This window comes from Patagioenas fasciata, chromosome 10, assembly GCF_037038585.1.
Source record: "Patagioenas fasciata isolate bPatFas1 chromosome 10, bPatFas1.hap1, whole genome shotgun sequence".
Lineage (NCBI taxonomy): Eukaryota > Metazoa > Chordata > Aves > Columbiformes > Columbidae > Patagioenas > Patagioenas fasciata.
In genome coordinates, this window is record NC_092529.1 from 16,678,181 (window position 1) to 16,696,685 (window position 18,505).

An 18,505-nucleotide genomic window follows, 5' to 3' on the forward strand; every position below is an offset into this window, starting at 1 on the left:
TTAAAGGAAGCAACTGTAAATACTATTCATTAGTAACTTGTTTTCCCTTGAGTCTTGCGAAGTGTGATTTTTAAAGACTGCTTTGTCTCTTGAATAGTATTAAGATTGCAAGCACATTTTACATTCATGACGCTGAAAGGCAAAAATGAAATGATCCTGCATTTCTTCACATTGTTAACTATGTGACTAATTTCAATTAATATGCTTATCATACGGAACTGTTCGTGTTTTATTTCTGAAACACGTGTCATTGTCGTCATCTCCATCCATTCTTGTCTTTTGTGATAACCTGCAAACTGTTTCCATTTCCCCCTTTTCCTGGAAGTGGCACGTACTTGTGCTCCCCCGTGGCATCGGGTGAGCTGAGCTGAAGAGAAGAGCCTGGGCCAGATTTGCAATTGCTGTGGCCACTCTCATAAACGGGGGTGAGCGATAATCAGTGCGCTGAGACAGGTCCTCATTTAGGGTGAAAATACACTGGCAGGTTCCTTGCTACTCTCCCACATGTTGGACTTGGGAGGCAAAATCCCAACGGGTGCTCAGGTGCTGTGCCGGGGCTTCAGGCGAATTCATGCGAGTGGCCAGTGCTGTGTGGCCAGTTGAGACCTCGCTTGGGCAATAACCTTCCTCCCAGGACACAAGGCTGCTTTACCTGCCTGTGCCTGCGTTCAGTCTAATTAATAATCAGTGAGCAACGCTCCCTGGGCTTTTGTGGACATCTGCACAGACTGGCTCTTTGCACGTCTCCGTGGGCGCAGGGGCCGGCGGACGGCTCGGTGTGCTGTGTGCTGCCAGGATGCCAGGCTGGGTTTTCCTTTCCTGGGGTGACAGAGCCACCCATCTCCTTCACCCCAGCCCCTCTGATGTCTCCTCCATCTGTTTTCCCTCACGACCAGGGAGAAGCAGCCGTTCTCTGCCCACTCTGTGTGTGTAAGTTACAGGGACTCCAGCTCATTTTTCCCCAGCGAGTCATTGGGGGCTTCCAAAACACCCCCCTCCCCTATTACTATCTTTATAGCTGATACTCCTCATGTCCCACCTCTCCCCCAGTAAATTGCTTTACTGCAATTACAAGTTATCACTATGGGTGAAGAACTTGAGTCATTATTTTGCCAAGTGCAGGAAATGTGAACCATTCTTTGCATCCCCTAATCACAATGAGTTTGCCGGTTGTTGAATCAAGAAGATAAAAATAATCCTCCCCGTTAGAATGGCTTTTGTAATCACGTGTGACACATAGGGCTGCACACAGAGAGGTCAGTGTGAGGAAGAATAAAAGGGGCTGTGCTCCTGAAGATGCTGCACTCAGGGCTGGTCATCGTGACCCCCCTTCCCACCCCATCTCCCCCTGCCGGGTCTCCGGCTGCACTTGCCTGAGAACAACCCTGCCAGCCAGGATGGCAACAAGCAAGGAGTTTTGTCCCATGAACTAGGGACAGGCGAGAGCTTTTGGTGGGGGACTACTTTTGCATTAATTCCCCCCCCATGGGCTGAGTTTGCATCATGCAGACCTAGAGTCTGCATCGCTGACACGGCTCGGAGCGCTGCGGGTGATGTCACACTGGGACGGGTGAGATGGTAAATGTCCTTCCAGTCCCTGGGTGCAACGGCGTCGAGAAGCCCATCCCCACCAAATGCTGGGCTCCTCCGGGACTCCTCCGGGGCTCGGGGCTTCTGGCTCCCACCGCTGCTGTGCTGGGCACAGGACTGTGCCGTCAACATGAGCTAATGCTGACACACAGTAAATATTAGCAGGCAGAACGGTGGGAATCAGAAAGAAAATATTTAACAGTTCATTCTCTTCCTACAAAGATTTCCATTTAGAAAGTTAACTCCAGTGTGCCTCTGCATGGTGTTTCTTTAGAACACGGCGAAATTGATATCGAATGGTCAGATCTGTAAGAGCTGAGTTGCTGAGGCTCAAAAAATTTCACACGGACTGGTTCAGCTCTGAGGTAGATCAGTGCAACTCAGACCGATGCTCTTGGTGCTACCCGCAGCTTCACGCTTGTGTCACCAGAAAAACCAGACTCAGTGACGCTGTCCTCCTGCTTGGTGCCCATTTGCCCTGGTAGGAATGAGTTACCAGCCAAGTGATTTCTAATTTATTTTTCCCCATTTTGTTAAAAACAAAACCCAAACCCAGACCTAAAAAAAACCCCAAAGCCCCAAACATAATTTTGCAAAATGAAAATAGGAAAAGGGCATTTTATTTTTTCCAGGGGGTGTAATTCCAAATAGAGAATGAAAAGCTCTCTTCTCTCAAGCCAATACAGCTTTGAGAACTTAAACTCAGATGTAAATGATGTTAAATTTCCCTCGGTGGAATCAGGGCAATACCTATCAGAAAGCACAATATTTAAAAATAAAGGGTAATTGCAAATAAAGTAAATGTGGAGAATGTTTTGGAAGCGAGCGTGTTGTACGAAGTATAAAAACGTTAGTCATGACTCTTCATGTATTTGTTTGTGTCCTTGGCAGGCTTCAATGGCTGAGAACAGTATACCTCTATACACTACTGCTTCCATGGGAAATCCCACTCTGGGCAATTTAGCCACCGTGATGAGGGAAGAGCTTAATGGTGCAATGGAGCATACGAACAGTAACGGGAGTGACAGTAGTCCAGGACGTTCCCCTATGCAAGCGATGTAAGTACGTGCATGACTCCCGGTGTTGTCTTACCGTCTACTCAAGTGTGGCTCTGCAGGCCTTCGTGGTTGTTCCTGAGGTTTGTGGATGGAGCAGCAAGAGCAGATATCTCCGTTTGGGGGCATGCTTAGGTTGATGAAAGCATTGAAGGGCCGTTTACCAACTTCCACTTTTAAAACCTGTCTGCTCAATGCAGTCAGGCAATCAAACAGAGCTGTAAACTTGTTAACTCATTTGCAATTCTCTTCTTTAAATGTTGCAGACTGCATTTCTTGGGGGAAAAAAATGTGATTTCTGTCCCCTTTGGTCCACACAACAAGCAGGGCCGGTGGGGCAAAGCTGGGAAATGGGCTTGTTTGGCGGGTCTTAAAGAAACACTCGATGTACAATGGTCTTGCTAAGCATTAACAGTGGCACATGTGAAGGTCTGCGTGATTTATAGATTGCTCTTAAAATATCAAAAGGAAAATTAATACGAGCATTATAGCAACAGAAGGCAGTATAATGAGTGCATATATAACCGCGTGAAGTAATGGGGGATCGCTGTCCCTGCTCAGCGTGAGTGGCACCCGGGCTACAAGCTGGCGCAGGACAGGGTAAGGCAGGAAGGGTGTGATGCCCCGATGGGCGTGTTCGGTATTTATGGGGTGACGGAGTGAGTTTGCAAAGCTGTAAATTCCCCCCTCCCCTCAAATTACATACTGAGTAATTGGTGGCTGGCGAGGAAGCCAGAGTTTATAAGCCTTGTATTTCTCCCAAAACTCCACAGAGGGGTTGGCTACCTGTGCGAGGGGCAGCAGGCGAGGGCCGCGCTGCCGGTCAGCCACCTGTTCCTTAAAACCGGCGGTGAAATTGCTGGCTGACTTGCCACAGCTCACATTGCGCATTAAAAAGAGAACTAATCTGTAGTCTTTTACTTCAAAGTAATTTGAATAAGGGATTTACAAAAGTAAGTCTAAATCAAAAAGTAGAAAAACATTAACCTAATACCACGATAGTAATTAGTTGTGAAACTAATTAGCATTTAATGGCAAAAAAAGTTTCCCACCTGCATAATGTGTTGTCAGAGGGGAGGGGGCATGAAGGAATCTGAGGCTCTGGATACTTTGATATTGCAGCGTTTTAAATCAGTGCACAAAGTGCTTTGAAAAAAAAATCTTTAAAGATGGCAACATTCATTTTTAATTAATAATTAATTTAAACATTGTCTTTTACCATTTACTTCAAAACACTCAAATAATGTGTTTAGCTTTTCCAGTGATTGTTTGTGCAGTATTAATTATCTCTCGCAAAGTAGCGTTGCATGACACACTTTCTGTCTTTTACAAACGGATTCATCTTGAGGCAGTTTTAGTCACAATTCGTTATCCTCTGCCCGTGACCACGAAGGGCCGGCGTGGAGGCATGGGGCTTTTCTCCAGAAACAAGACTTCTCCCAAGGGTTTCTCCTGGCCTAACAGACAGGGATGAACGTTTATGATGTTGCGTTAATCCAAGTAATTATTTTTTTGCAAGTTGAAGGCTAGTGTAGTTCATGCACTTCTCATTTCACCTAAGGTTTCATTTTCTTTGAAGAGACTGAGAGGAAGGGAAAATAACCGAGTTAAACAGGGTAGGACATCTTCCAGAACTGTGCGTAGCCGTGGCCTTTCTTGCGCTTAATAATCATCTCTTAGCACACTGATACCAAGGTGAGGGGCACAGAACAAATACTGGAGAGAGAGAAGCACGGGGGGAGGGATGCCTCATTTTCATTATTCACCAGAAAATCCAATTTTCTATTGTAATATGGAAATGATTGTTTCCTGAGTGTTTTCATTTTCTCAGAATTGATAATATATGTGTTCACTGCTGAACATTTCTTTTTGCTTAAGTAAAATGTGGCCGGGTGATGTTCCAATACCAGCCTCTGAGCTTCCCCATTAAAATGGTGTTTCTAAGTAGTTTGAAGGGATCTAAAGCCAGAACACCATTCACATGTGGCGGGGTTTACCCTGTTTACTAAATAAAATCACGAGTCAACAGCAGATTTCCAGGCGCCGTGTAACCTCTCATTCTCGGTAAGCCTGCTTTGGTAATGACATTTTCAATTTTTTTTTTTCTTCTCAGGACAGATTTCCTTGTCGTAATGCAAATTATTTTTTAAACAATTTCAGTATATTAGAATAAATCAAGCTTTAAACTTTATTGTAAGGTTTAAAGGACCTTGTTAACATGACAGCTAAGAAGTCTAACACTTTAGCTGAAGTCTTATTACCGCTCATTCGTTTCCTTTTTATGACACATTGAACCACGGCTAGGGTTTTTTTTTTTCCCCTTCTCTCTCCCTCCTTTTGAAACACTAGAAAGTAGTCGCATAATTACAGCTTGGGGACATAACACTTTCATCCTGATATGCTCCAAAGGTAGCCACAAAGCAAACTACTCCATGCTGTGTGCACCACCAGGACTCAGTGGCTTTAAACAACAGTCAGCTTTATTAAAAACCCCTCTGTTCCCAGAGTGGACAAACAAAAGAATTACTCAGATGTGAAAAGAAGGGGAATCTGTGTTCAGCAAGGTTATTTATTGTTAACCCCTTCTGGAGTCTTCGGCGTCTACTTGAAAGGAATGGGCTGAAATTCTGCTACTACATAAAAGAAATGAGAAAACATTTTTTTTTTCCTTCCCCACCTCTCTTTTTTTTCTTTTTACCCAGCCCAGCACTCACCTTTTCTGTAATTTAGAGACCGAATTATTTAGTCTCTAGGGGAAGTTTTCCTTCCCCAGTTTGGGGTTTTGATGAAGTGGTAAATAGAGATTCAGACTACTTCAGAGATAGGTACATCTCTGTTTGCCTTTGAGCTTATTTAAGCTTGTTTATTTCAGTTGCTCTGAAACGTTTGGGCAAAATCACGGATTCAGTAAAGTTTCCTCCTCACATGCCACTTTGTGGTTAAAACTGACAGATTACACAAGGAGCTGGATTTTTTTGTTGTTGTTTTCAGTGCAGATCTCTACCCGAGGGGTGGGAGTTGCGTTACCCAGATAACCCTCCTAAGTTTTTTGTGAGCTCGCTGTCTGATGTTTTTCCAACACGTGAGCTGCTGGTGTGACCGTGCCTCCCCACGGCTCTGTGACCCTTTCCGGCTTTGTCCCGCTTGGGCTCATTCAGCCCTTTTCCTGACTCCGTGCTTGCTTTGCTTTTCACTCCTGAAGTTTTGGGGCTTTTTGACTTCTGGGAGCCACACACCAAACCTCCAAGAGAAACTCAGTTAAAACCACCTGGTTTCACCTGCTTTCATAACAAAACCAGAAGGGGGGCAGAGTTTGCGCTGAGAAGGTTTGAGGACCTTCAGAGGAGCTTTCACAGCGTTTAATGTGGTCGCGAGCCCAGTGGGTGCCTGTCTTACCTGCTGGCACCCATTCACTTGTGCCCTCCAGCCAAGTGCGGGGTGCTGGGGCGCTGGGACACCGAGACGTGGCTCCTGAGCAGCCTTTGGAGAAACTCCGTCCATGTGCCCAGGCCACCTCTGCTGCACGTGACATGTTCTCCTCTCTCCTTTAAAAACTTCACATCTGCATTTTCAAAAATAATCCTTTTTTTGTTTTTTTCAAAAAAAAAAATAAGTCCAGCAGCAGCATCAAAACCAGAAAGCCAACAAGCAAGACGTTTAAATTAAAACAGCAGTAAAAAAGATCATTCCCGTAAAGGCCGAGTAGCACAGGCTTTGTCCGTCTCTCTGTCTAGCCACTGTTTCCCCGTTTTTCTTCTGTTTTTCATTTCATGTTTTCTCCCAAGTGAGAGACCCCACAGCCTATTCATAACATAAGTTTTTCTAGTTGCAAATAATCAACGTGGTTTCACGTTCGCTAGGGCCACGAGCCGCTGGGACAGTTGGCACATGCACACCTCTGAGATGATGATCCACTTTTACGTGCTTATGCTAATTGTTGATCTCTGATATTTGAAATGTCTCCTCCCATTTAACTCCCCCTTTTCAGAAATTTAAGTCAAAATTGTATGAGCAATGTCTCTTTCCTTGTAATTTTTGCAAAAATTAAGCAACATGCAGAGAAACCTCTTCGCTTCCAGGGATGTGTTGATAAAGACACGTATTAGTGAATTTGAAGGGCAGAGGTGTGCGTGCATGGATACTGCATCGCTTCTCCCCACCATTCCTTTGTTGGGTGGGTTGGAAGGTGCAGCTAGTACTTTAATATTGATCTAGCACTTTACAACTCAAGAAGTTGAAGTATGCAGGGACTTGAAAGGCATTCACAGCTCACATTGGAAATGTCTGTAGTCAGCAAGTTAGATGCTTCCTAAACCGATCCAGGCTCAAGCCAAAATAAATAAGTAGGGTGCGGTTCAGCTTTGCACGCTGTGCAAGGGCGCAACTGGTTCACCCTGGTCACTGGAAGCAGGCAGGGTTGCCTTCGGCTTGCGCATGGATGCTGACTACATTTTCAGTGATTTATTCAGTGATCTGTTCCTGTTGTCTGTCAGTGCGACAGAGTAGAAACAGTATTGACCTTCTTCTCCACACAAAACATAAAATGCAGCTATTTTAAATAATTCATTTTAAGCAAAGCTGTGCAAGGAGGGAAAAAAGTTCTTACAGTGAAGGTTCGTCCTCCAGATAATGTGTTCGCTTAGCCCACATGAAAGGGTTAAATCAACTCGCATAGAGAAAAAACCAAGACTCTAGGAGGTGGATATCAACTCAATGAGAGACAGAGTGGGACTTGAACTCATTAACACTTTATTTTAAGGGATTGCCTACAACATCAATTATTTAGGAAGCAAACAGGGTCTCCATTGCTGTATCGCATTATTAATACTTGGTAATGTCAATAAAATCCTACTTTCCTATAAAGTCCCACCAACAAGACACTATTGACTCACATGGCTATTTTACATTTCAAAAGCTGCTGAACAAAACAAAACAAAAAAGGTAATTTGTATTTGTATAGGATTTGTTGTAAATATGATTTACGAACAACATTTTTCAATTGTTATAATACCCGTTTTGAATGACCAAGCCCCATTCCCCTGCGGGTTATTCATGTGCTGTGCTGTAATGAGAAATTTGGCAGATCTCATCTCTTTAGTACATCCTTGTACCCACCATGAGCTGGGGATCATGTTCTGCCTTGTTTACAGCTGACAGTGTTATTATTCTCGTTAGGACTGTGCTTTCTTATCATATTGTTGTGTTGAGCGAGCCTTTTCCTCTCTGTTTGTGTTTCCTGGCAGGGCTTTTCTTCCCTTATTGACAGTTTGTAAAAATATGCATTAATTTGGAGTTTAAAGCATGTATCATGGTGTCTCTTTGCTGTGTTTGCTTGAAGTTGATTAATGATAGAACCTCACTTGGGGTCGTCCTCTGGAGAGTTGTCTCACAGGTTCTGCATGTTAACGAGAGACGCCGCACACACAGCGAGCGATGATTAGCCCAGCCTCCAGCTCGGCGGGCTGACAAACTGCTGCTCTGCCGTTCAGATGCTTGTTCTGCTTATTTATCCAAAGATCGTATTAATCAACTTAATATGTCAGCTGAGAGCGTTTTCTCTCGGTCCCGAGACGGAAACCCCATGGAGGTGCTCCTCCCAGAGTGTTTTCCCGGGGAAGTTGAGCGCTGCCTGCCCGGCGCAGCCTTCACTTGGCGTCTGTGGCTGGTGCAGAAGTTGAGGGTCTTCTCCTTGGTGACCCTTGGGGCTTGACACACTGGGTCTGAATGCCCAGACCACCTCGCCTCTCTCCTGAAGCCACCCGAGCTGTCAAAACTGTTCTTTAACGAGCAACTGCCAATTATCCATATTTTTGTTTTCCCAGGCACCCCGTGCATGTCAAAGAAGAACCATTAGATCCAGATGAAAATGAAGGCCCGCTCTCCTTAGTGACAACAGCCAATCACAGTCCAGATTTCGATCACGACAGAGATTATGAAGATGAACCTGTAAATGAGGACATAGAATGAGTATGTCTAACATCATCCTGAGAATGAAGATTGGAAGAACACGTCAAACTTAGCTGTGAAATCTCTCCATTATTTGTACAGCCTGGAGGATTCTCAGTCCACTTTGACAACTATGACATATGTTAACTCTTAGTGCCATCAAGTATCCCATTTGGGAGTATTTTTGATTTTTCTACTTTTTGTTGAAAAAAGGAATTTGTACTCTGTGCATTGGATGGACTTGTTTGGTACTTGGGATTTTCCTCTCTTACAGTCAACATCAGTGTTGTAAATTTGCTAAACTGATTCACTTGCATTTAGCAGCCAGCTGTGGACTGCAGGTCCTGCCAGTTTTGGACACTTGAGGACATCAAACTGAGCATGTACACCTGAACTGCAGATCAAGTCTTTGCCCAGATTTTAAGGATTCCAATGGACAACATATTTGCACAGTACTGCATGTTGATTATCACTGCCTTTACTCCATTTTTTTCGTTTTCTTTTTTTTCTTTTTTTTTTTTCGCTTCCATTTGGGCTGGGGAAGGCCTGTGTGTGCACGTGTGTGGGTCTGTGTGTGTGCGTGTGAGCGTGTATGTTGGGGAGGGGTTACAAGAAAAAATTATCCCAAACTTTTTAATGTATTGCTTTTATTCCCCCGCCTCACGTCTCCTCTACCATTTTAAGTTCTGACCTCAGGCCTCATCTGGGCCCAGGGCCTCTCGGAGGCTTCAACATTTTCTGTACTTTGTGATGAATGTTAATAGGTGTTTTTATTATACGAAGCTGAATGTCATTGAATTGTTTGTAGTTTTTTCTGTCATTCATTCCAGTTTCCTTCAGATGCCACCATGTTTTCTTTAGCTATGGAAAACATTCCATTTCGGTGTCTCCTTTTTTTTTTGGTGTTGTTTTTTGAAAAGGTTCCAAATGCTGCACTATACATGTGGAAGGGTTGTCCAACGGGGAGAGAGGAACGAAGTACTGCAAGAATGAGAATGAATGACAGATGAACATAGAAACACTGTAGGAAGCAACACAGATTCATTCCACAAAGCAGTATTTTTAACATTTTATTGTTGTTGGTTGGGTTTTTTGATTTCTTTTTTTTTTTTTGGCAGCAACGGTGAATATTAGCAAATGCCACAAAATTGAACAGCACAAAGAAACATATGCAGCACCAACAGAGTTCACTTTTATGAGAGGATGAATAGTACAGTGGCAGGTTCTCGGTTGTTTAACACAAGTTCTGATGGGTCAACAAATCTTTCTGGAATATCTAAGATTACCGAGATGGGCACCTATACATTTATTATTACGATTTTTTTTTTCTTTTTGCATTTGCAAATAGTGGTTGGAAAGATGACTTCGTTAAATTGTTATTGTACGTGGTGATGTTTCACGGTTAAACATCAGTTCAGGATTGCTTGGTGGCATTAATCTGTTTGAATACAAATTAGATTTCAGATTGAGTTAATAAGGCCGGAGCCCCGCGAATGCTAAAGTGTTAATTTTCAGCTGTGCAAATCCAGTACTGCAGTTAAGATTGTTCTGCAATATTACACCAGCCAGTATGGAAACCTCGCCGTAGGAGACAGGAGATCGAGGAGGGAATTCGTGCCGGGGCTTGTTAGGGAAAACTGGCAAGGCTCTTCAAAGCAAACACGACATACAAAATTTGTTGCGATAGGTCAGTAAACCTCGGTCACCAAACACCCAAACATTTTCATTCTGCAACCACTTTTCCATCACTCATTTATTTATGTAGGACTGTAGCTTTTTTATTATTTCAAGAAGCCTTTCAGAGCTTAATTTATATTCTTCTTTGTACCTTTTTTTTTCCTAAAATTACCAAAGATATTACACAAAGGTAAATTATGTTCTCTGTTATATGCTTTATCTTATGAAGCCAAATATCCTCTTATTGTTGATCAAAGGAGGTTGAAGAATTTAGAGGGAAATGACAAGATGTGGGCTATTGCTAACCTGAGAGGGAAACTGCTCCTTTATTCTAGAAAATTTAGAAGGCCAAGTAAATGTCTGAACCAAAGTTGTTACTTTTTATTTGCAATTCTTTACAGTGACCAAAAGGAAAGTCTGTAAAAGAGGAATTGAGGAGGGCTTTTGAGGCTAAAACTAGGAATCAGTGTTACTAGTGGAGCGGTGAGAAGGGAGCTGGAGAAAGCAAAGACACAGTTATTTAGCGGAAAATTAGAGTATCAGATAAAGGAGACAGTTTAATCGAATACAGAAGAGAACAGAAAAGCTCCCACAATTTAACTGGACCACATAATAGTATTTCTAGAATTAAAAGAAAAGAAAATTTTTGTAGTCTTCAGTTCTACAGGTTGTGTGCCACTTCTGTTTCGGGACTGTGCTAGGATGACTGCTTTAATTTTGGTTGATCTTGGCACGTTTGCTCAGTTTTGTTTAGTTTTTGGTCAGCATTTTTCATAAGGAAATAACACTCCTGTCCACTCATAAGCTTTGGTACAAGAAATTTTATTGGCAGTTACTTCTGTAAAGCTCAACTCTGCTTTCTGTTTCAAAAGACAAAAAGAAAAGAAAAAAAGGGCAGTCTGTGGTCATTTGAAACATTTTTTTGTTCATTTAAATTATGTCCAGGCAGCTTCGTGACGTGCCGGCGGTAGCCAGACAGGGATCATGAGAATTGAGCCCTGTGCTTCTAAACTGAGTGGTTTGCTGGTTAGTTCGGTATTCAGAAGGGGATAAAAATCCGGTAGATTAGTTCATTCTCAGCATGTGTAGCTAGACATGAGTAAAGATAACAGCATGAGAAACTGTTAGTACGCATACCTCAGTCCAAACTGTTAGGGAATGAGTAAATAAAAGATACATTTCACTCAGTTGCACTTAGTTGTATGTCTTGCATGCTTAGTCTAAAGACTGTAGCAAAAATTAAAAAAAAAAATTAAAAAAAGAGAAAAAGAAATAAAAAATTAGATTTTAACATATCTGGCAGGTGTCGCAGCCTTGCGGAAGAACCAACTGAAAATCTCAGGCTTTACATCAAGCAAACTTCACTATGATTTTTACAATTCTGATTCTGTATCCCTTTGGATATCCAGTTGCTTCGTTAGGGAGGGGTTTATTATGTTGTACATATATATCCCACTGTGTCTGTGTGAGCCTTTGTCTTTCGGGGGGAGGGTGGGGAGGGAGAAAAAGGTGGAAAGGTCCTTTTTTTAGATATCATTCCTCAAAAGGAATAAATGCAGACCTGTTTGTCAAAACACCTTTTGCTTTTTGTGCAACTGCTTTATATTAACTATACTAAAAAAATAGCTTTGGAAAAAAAAAAACTACTGTATGTAATGGAATTGCAGAATACGCTGCACATGTATTTTATTTAGTTATCCTTGCTTTAAGAATATTGGATGACATTTGCTGACATGTGGGAGAAAATCCCTGACTTTTTTTTTTCAGCTTTTAAATTGTAACATAGTTGACAGATTTTTTTCTTCTCCTGTTATCATTGATCGAAGCATTTTTGTACAGTTTTTGTGTTTAAGCTGTTTTTTTGATACTTTCCCACCCCTTCTGTTCTCTTACCACTGCCTTTTCTGGCTGTCTTCAACAAACTTCATATATTTGAAAGGAAAAAGAAAACGTCGTTTAAAAACAACAAAAACAAACTGTTTTTCTCCTGCTGCAGTAAATATTTTGCATGATGAATTCCAGGGTCACACTTTCAAAGTTTATCAGTGAAGTAGTGATTAATAACGGGGAGTGTCAGACTATTGAACTTTTGTATAAAAAACAACAAAAAAAAAACTTTACAAGGTGCCAAGATGTAAAGACAATTTGTTACATGTTTTTTTTCTCAAAGAAAAGCGTACATTATGAAAGTAGTACCATGTATCAGGTAAATCGCTGTCAGGAATGAGAGTCAAAGCCTTCCTTGTCCACAAAAAAAAAAAAACAAGTTTGTAAATGTAAAACCTGTTAGGTTTCTGCATTCAGCTAGAAGTGAAACGAAAAATCAAGGCTTATGTAGAATAAGTGACCACACAAAACGTGACCTCTTTTGATTCTCTCTCGCAAGAGTCCGGCCGCAGGTCCTGCGTCTCCCTTCTCCTCTCAGGGGAGACACCGGCGCAGGGATTCTGGTTCTACAAATGTTGAAGATCATTAGATATTTTATATATATACTTACATAAATATATATATATAAAGTTTTTAAAAATAATTTTGAACTATTGTAGTTTTCAGGTTGCCAATAATCTCACCTCCATTATAGCATGGGGAAAAAAAAAATACGTTTAAACTCTTTGGAAATCTTTTGGTACCTTTGGTTAATGAACTCAGAGTGAGTTTTTAGATGTTTCAGAAGTCATTTAGTATTCTAGCCTTGCGAGGTGAATTTGCAGTTAACGACTGCATTTTAATGGACCCAGAACAGGTAAAAAAGTATCTTCTACCCATAAGCCTTGATGACAATGGTACAGTCCGGACTGTTAGCATGGTGCTTCGTGTCTATGTGCTGCCAGTAACAAGATTTTTTTTTTCTTTTTTTTGATAAGGCATAAAAGAAACTCATTCCTTACATCAACTGTAATTCCATCATTCCATGTCTGTTGATACAGACAATAAAAAATGTTGTGTAGTCAGTACTAATTACTGACATTATAGCATTCTCAAATGCAATAAAAATGCTGGTTGTTCACACTGGTAATGCGAGTCGCCATGTCCCAAGTTTTTGTTTTGTTTCCCACCCCCGATGACCCCCGTGTCGCATCCCTGAGGCGCTGGGCCCCGCCGCTGGTCCATGGAGCGGCTGGTTGTGTCTCACCCGTGTCCCAGCACATCCACGGACGGTCTCATCGCTCTCCTCGCGTCGCCCCCAACCACATCGAATTGCAAGATGTTTTTGTGGCGGTTTTACGGCCGGTCTGGACAGGGTGGTCGTTGACGCTTGGAGGAAGACGCTGTCATCGAAGAATTAATCTGCTTTTCCAAGGAAGTCCATCGGCGTTTGACCATTAGGGTCACGGGGAGTTGAGGGGATTTGCTTTCTCAACAGACTCCGCTTCAAAGGGGAAAGCGTGAAAGATGGGGGTTTGGGGCTTTGTCCCGCAAATGCTCTTCCATAGGAAGGATTCAGCCTATATCGCATGTATGGAGAAGGGGGTTTGTAGGATCAACTGCTTGGTCCAGAAAACCATGAGGAACAAAGTCCCAAGTCATGCTGAGATAAACTTTAAAGGAAAAACCCACCTTCTTTTCTTCCGAGTAAGCACACATTTATTTTCTTCATCAAGTTTTGTAAAGAAAAGTAAGATATTTAATAACTAGCATTAGCAGCAAACTGAAATTTCAGAGGAGAGATTTTTCATGAATAATTCATTAAAATTTCACATCTGCAAGATTAGTCATCCAAATAAAATGCTAATGTCAAAAACATGCACCGTCTATAATATTCTCATCAAGAAATCTTTTTGCATATAATGATAAATGCTTAAATTAGTACAAATGATTTTATAAAAATATTCTATCATAAAATTATACCAGATAACTACTTTTTTGGGGAGGGGAGGAGAAATCTTTGCACGCTTGTTATAACGTGTCTCAAAATTGACTGGTATTGACTGGTAGATTTTAATAATCAAAATATATAGAACAAGATTTGGCTTTGGTCATGTATTGCACTTCAATCACTAGTGAGACTTTAGTAAACCAGAGAGGTCCCGCTTTGGGGATTAAAATTATTCTAAATCTCAGGTGGAGGGTGTTAAGTCAGAACTTGAGAGATGTTTTGTGAGGAGTGCTCTGTGCCTCTGAAATGCGTGAGAGAGTCCCTTCCAGGAAGGAGAATACGTCCCCAAATGGATCCCAGTGGGGTTCTCGGCTCCTCTGGGGACCCTGTGTTCCCACACAGGTCACAGGAGGCAGCCAGGCAGCTCACGAGCTCAGAAGCCACCAGGGATGACCTGGGCGTTCCACTGCCAGAACATCTTGGTGCTGGTGTGCCCGTCATATGCATGAGGTGGGAGAGACCCAGCCCTGGTGTTTGTCATCTGCTGACTTTGTGTGGCCTCCAGCTGACGCAGAGCTGCTGGGGTAGGTGCCAAATGCAGCTTGTGCCGAGGAACTGGCACCGGTTGAGTAGCAGGATCAGGCCCTTCCCCTCCTAATGCTGCCCTAGCAGTGGATGCGAGCCTGGCTCTTTGCTGGACGTCAAACACCACGTTCTGTATCATCTTTGTGTTAATAATCCTGGTTCTCCTCCCTGGCAGCCATATCGTGGAACATCACAAAATGCCTTCCTACTTCACTGCCACCAGCAACAGCCAGCTGGGAAATACCTTTTCCAGTCAGAAACGCTGTTTTCCACCACAGCTGAAAAGCACTTTTATGGTCAGTGGTGAGGCAATGTGTCTCTGAGTAGCTGCCAAAGCAAACCGAGCCAGTGCATGGTTTTTTCTGGATTTCTCCTGTACTGGAGGGAAAAGCAGCAGAAGATAAGGGGGTCCCAGCAGAGGAGGGGGAGGCCCGGGAGGACGTGGCAGCCGCCGTGCTCCGTGCACACCCAGCCGCTCTCTGCAGATGAGCCGAATGGTGACATGTAACTTGGGCTGTGATCACAGAGTATGACAAATTTCACATTATTGGACTAATTCAAGGGACTGGCAATTCTCGTTGCCTCACGCAGACACGCTACACACCCTTCCCCACAACAAAGTGTAATTAGCCCTTCTTGACCTATTAATCAGACTTCGTCTCCAATGATGATGTTAAACGTTCATTTAATGGTGTGTTAATCAGAGCTATCTTTCATCTTCGTTTGCGGCGGTGGTTGATGCTGCCACGTCGAAGTGCTCTTCGTCCTCATATTGCCATGGTGTTGCAACAAACCTCCGTCACCCCCGATGGCGATGGCCAGCGCGGTGGGATGTGGCCCTTGAGTGCGTTTGCAGCCTACGTGCTGTCTGCACCCGTTTTGCCCCAAAACCTCAGGGCTGAGGTGCAGCAAAGTCCTCCTTTTTGCCTCGTTTTGTGTGGCTTTGTCGGGTATCTTCAAAGCAAGTGAGCTAGGAATGGTAAACAACACCATTTCGGGGTACTTAACAAAAAATAGCCCCTCCTCCTTTTTTATTGCACAGGAAATTTCTCTGTGTATTGAGAGGAAAAGAAAAAAAATGCCCTTTTTGTGGGGGTTTGTATGTATTTATTTAGAGGAGTTCAGTGGCCGTTTTTTATGCATCTCAGAAGCCTGAAAAACATTTTTTTTGGTTCAAGTTATAATGTTAATTTGAAGGTAACCGTCCTTTCAAGGATTAATTCCAGCCAAAGCAATAACCATTATTTACCAGAGTTTGACATTTTTATCACTCATCATATTAGCAGATTTCCATTGAAAATGCTAAAATGGTTCGTCATAAGGCACATAACTGCTTTGGCTGTAAAAATGACCAACACAAGTGCCTGTACTCAAACATTAAATTATACTGTAATTAATAAAGACAGTTAAACTGTCTACTAGCAACAGCAATTTAGGTAACCACATTTGATCAGCTATAAATTGTAACTACATTAAAATTCCAGAAATATTAGCAATATGGATTACTTGATGGAAATAGGTGCTGATCACCAAGACTCCTATTTTACAACGGAAGCACAGGTCATGTTGGCCACAGAAGTGTGGGCGAAGATCAAGGCTGAGTACTTTTAATCTTGTGAAACAAGCAATTACAAATAGTTGCATCGATTTGTTAAAAAGCTTTAGGTGACATAAATTGTTTCCTGTTTAGCTTATTGCTCTGATACATAAATGTCACTGAGTATAATATTAATTAGGGTCACAGAACAACAAGGGTCGGGTGATTTAGTGTACAATGGGGGATGTGTCAATCCTTTGTGAAGGCAAGAAAAGCTGCGGCCCCTTCGCGCTGCAGTGCTCAATGCTTAATTTTATGTGATGACAAAAGAAAGTAAAGGAAACCGTATTTTAATATGTGAAGTAATTACTTTAGTACTAGTATAATTTTACGGTTTAGGATAAATTACAATGTTTTCATTCTCCTGCTCTTGCCACATAAAAATCCACATATAGCATCAATAAAATAGAATACTGTTTATAAAGGCTTTCTGCTACACAAGACCAACACTATTCCTCCTAGCAGATGGAAACTGAGCACACATTTCAGTCTGGTGTGTGTTTCTACACTTAATATTTTTTTTTAAACCAAAAAATGGGCTATGCAGGTTATTTACTTAACATAAATCAAGTGTATCATATACACTGTTTCTTTGGATTGGCGTACAACTTAGAAAAATACAGTAAGATTTCGAGAAATCTGGAGAAAATTTATTAAATATGATTTTTACTGTAATAGAATATTAATGTAACCCAATGCTCATTTCCCATTAAGCTGATCCCTTTTTAATACACACATGCTTTTTATTATTTTGCACTCATGCGAAAATTCCACATTCAGAGAGTTTCCATCTCCTTAGGAATGTCGCTGGCAAAGGCAGAGTAAGAGATCTTGAACTGAAGAAAAAAACAGCAAATATCGAACAATAAGATGTGGCAAAACGCTGATGAACTGAAGCAAAAGCCAATGATATAATAAAGGGTAAAAAGGCATTCAGCACTGCGAGGGGAACGGTAGAAACAATTACACTTCAAACCCCTCCTTCTCGCTGCCACTGTACCACAGCACAGATGAAAATGTTTGATTTGCAACATAAAAGATTCATTAATTACCACTTGAATATTTAAAGCTATTTTGCAGACTAACAGAGGTAGATAAAGCACTGAATTAAAACCTCTAATAAAATTGTAAAAATATTTCTGCAAGTTTACCAGCGTTGCGATTCCTCCTGGTTTAGAGAGCCAGGCTCGGCTTGTTGGAGAAGGAGTTATTTTTTTTCAAGTGGGTATTTGAAGCAAGACGGTGCGATTGCACAGCGCTATTTGTCTCTCGTTTTCAAATGTTTACCAGATACTTACTTGGACTCTCTCCCTTCACATGTGGTTGCCCTTCGTGGGAGAAGTGGCTTCCACAAAACATAACAATGGATGATGTGTGTGTTTGAGCTATACGTTCATTTTAATACATTTCCATATACAGTAAAAACTCATCTAGTCCTAAGTCTGGTATAATACTCTCTCTGATATGAGGCAGTTGGACTTTGTAAGAGGAAAAAAAAATCTGTTAATCCTGTTATAATCACCCTTGTTAGCCTTAAAAATTGGAACAGTATCTTCTTTTGCAAGGGTGGAGAACTCAGACGAATGGCAGCAATGGATTTGCAGAGAGCATCTCTGTAACAGTGCGGTGCAGCCCGAATTTGTCCTGTGGAAGCTGAGCTGTCAGCTCAGGGCTTACTGGATCTTTTGTATCAACGCACAGGTTACAAAGAACGAGTCGTGTACATACCCAGAAAGCACGGTGTAACTTAAAAAAAAATATGAATGTATATATTTATTTGCACACCTTCTGTCTGTAGGCAATTTTAGCCTCAGAGTTTCTGAGCTTCTCTCACCTGGTGATGTAAAGCTTGGTGGCTGAGGAGCTGAATGTGACACTTGACAATTGCATATGTTAATTTTTACCTGTTTGCATTCAGTTGGCAGGTGTTTTGTTTTGTTTTGTTTTGTTTTGTTTAAAAAACCACATTCTATTTTTAAACTAGTGACTATTTGAAATCCACAACAGTGCAGCGAGGGCTTCATTGCAGGATGAGGGTTGAAAGATACAGTAAAGGCTCTTTTAACAGTATGTTGATGACGATGAGTGAAGCCAAAGTCTATGGATTTAATAAGAGATAAACAGTTCCAGTTTCTTCTCATTGTCAGTAATTTATGCAGTTGGCCAACAAAATTCAAAAAAATGTCCATTTATAGTTGGATACACCCTTTACATAACTGTACCTCTTCTAATTATTGA

At 41.9% G+C, this 18,505-nt stretch overlaps 1 protein-coding gene across 13 annotated transcripts in view; it reads left to right on the top strand.

Moving 5' to 3' along the window:
• FOXP1 (forkhead box P1) overlaps nucleotides 1-13,284 on the top strand; it is a 383,077-nt gene extending 369,793 nt beyond the window's left edge. For all 13 annotated transcript variants that reach the window (XM_071813224.1, XM_071813231.1, XM_071813229.1 and 10 more), the window contains 2 exons: nucleotides 2,482-2,648; nucleotides 8,468-13,284. In XM_071813224.1, the coding sequence (XP_071669325.1) occupies nucleotides 2,482-2,648; nucleotides 8,468-8,612 (312 nt within the window). In that variant the 3' untranslated portion in view covers nucleotides 8,613-13,284. The remainder of the gene's footprint in view (nucleotides 1-2,481; nucleotides 2,649-8,467) is intronic.
• The last annotated feature ends 5,221 nt before the right edge of the window (nucleotides 13,285-18,505 follow it).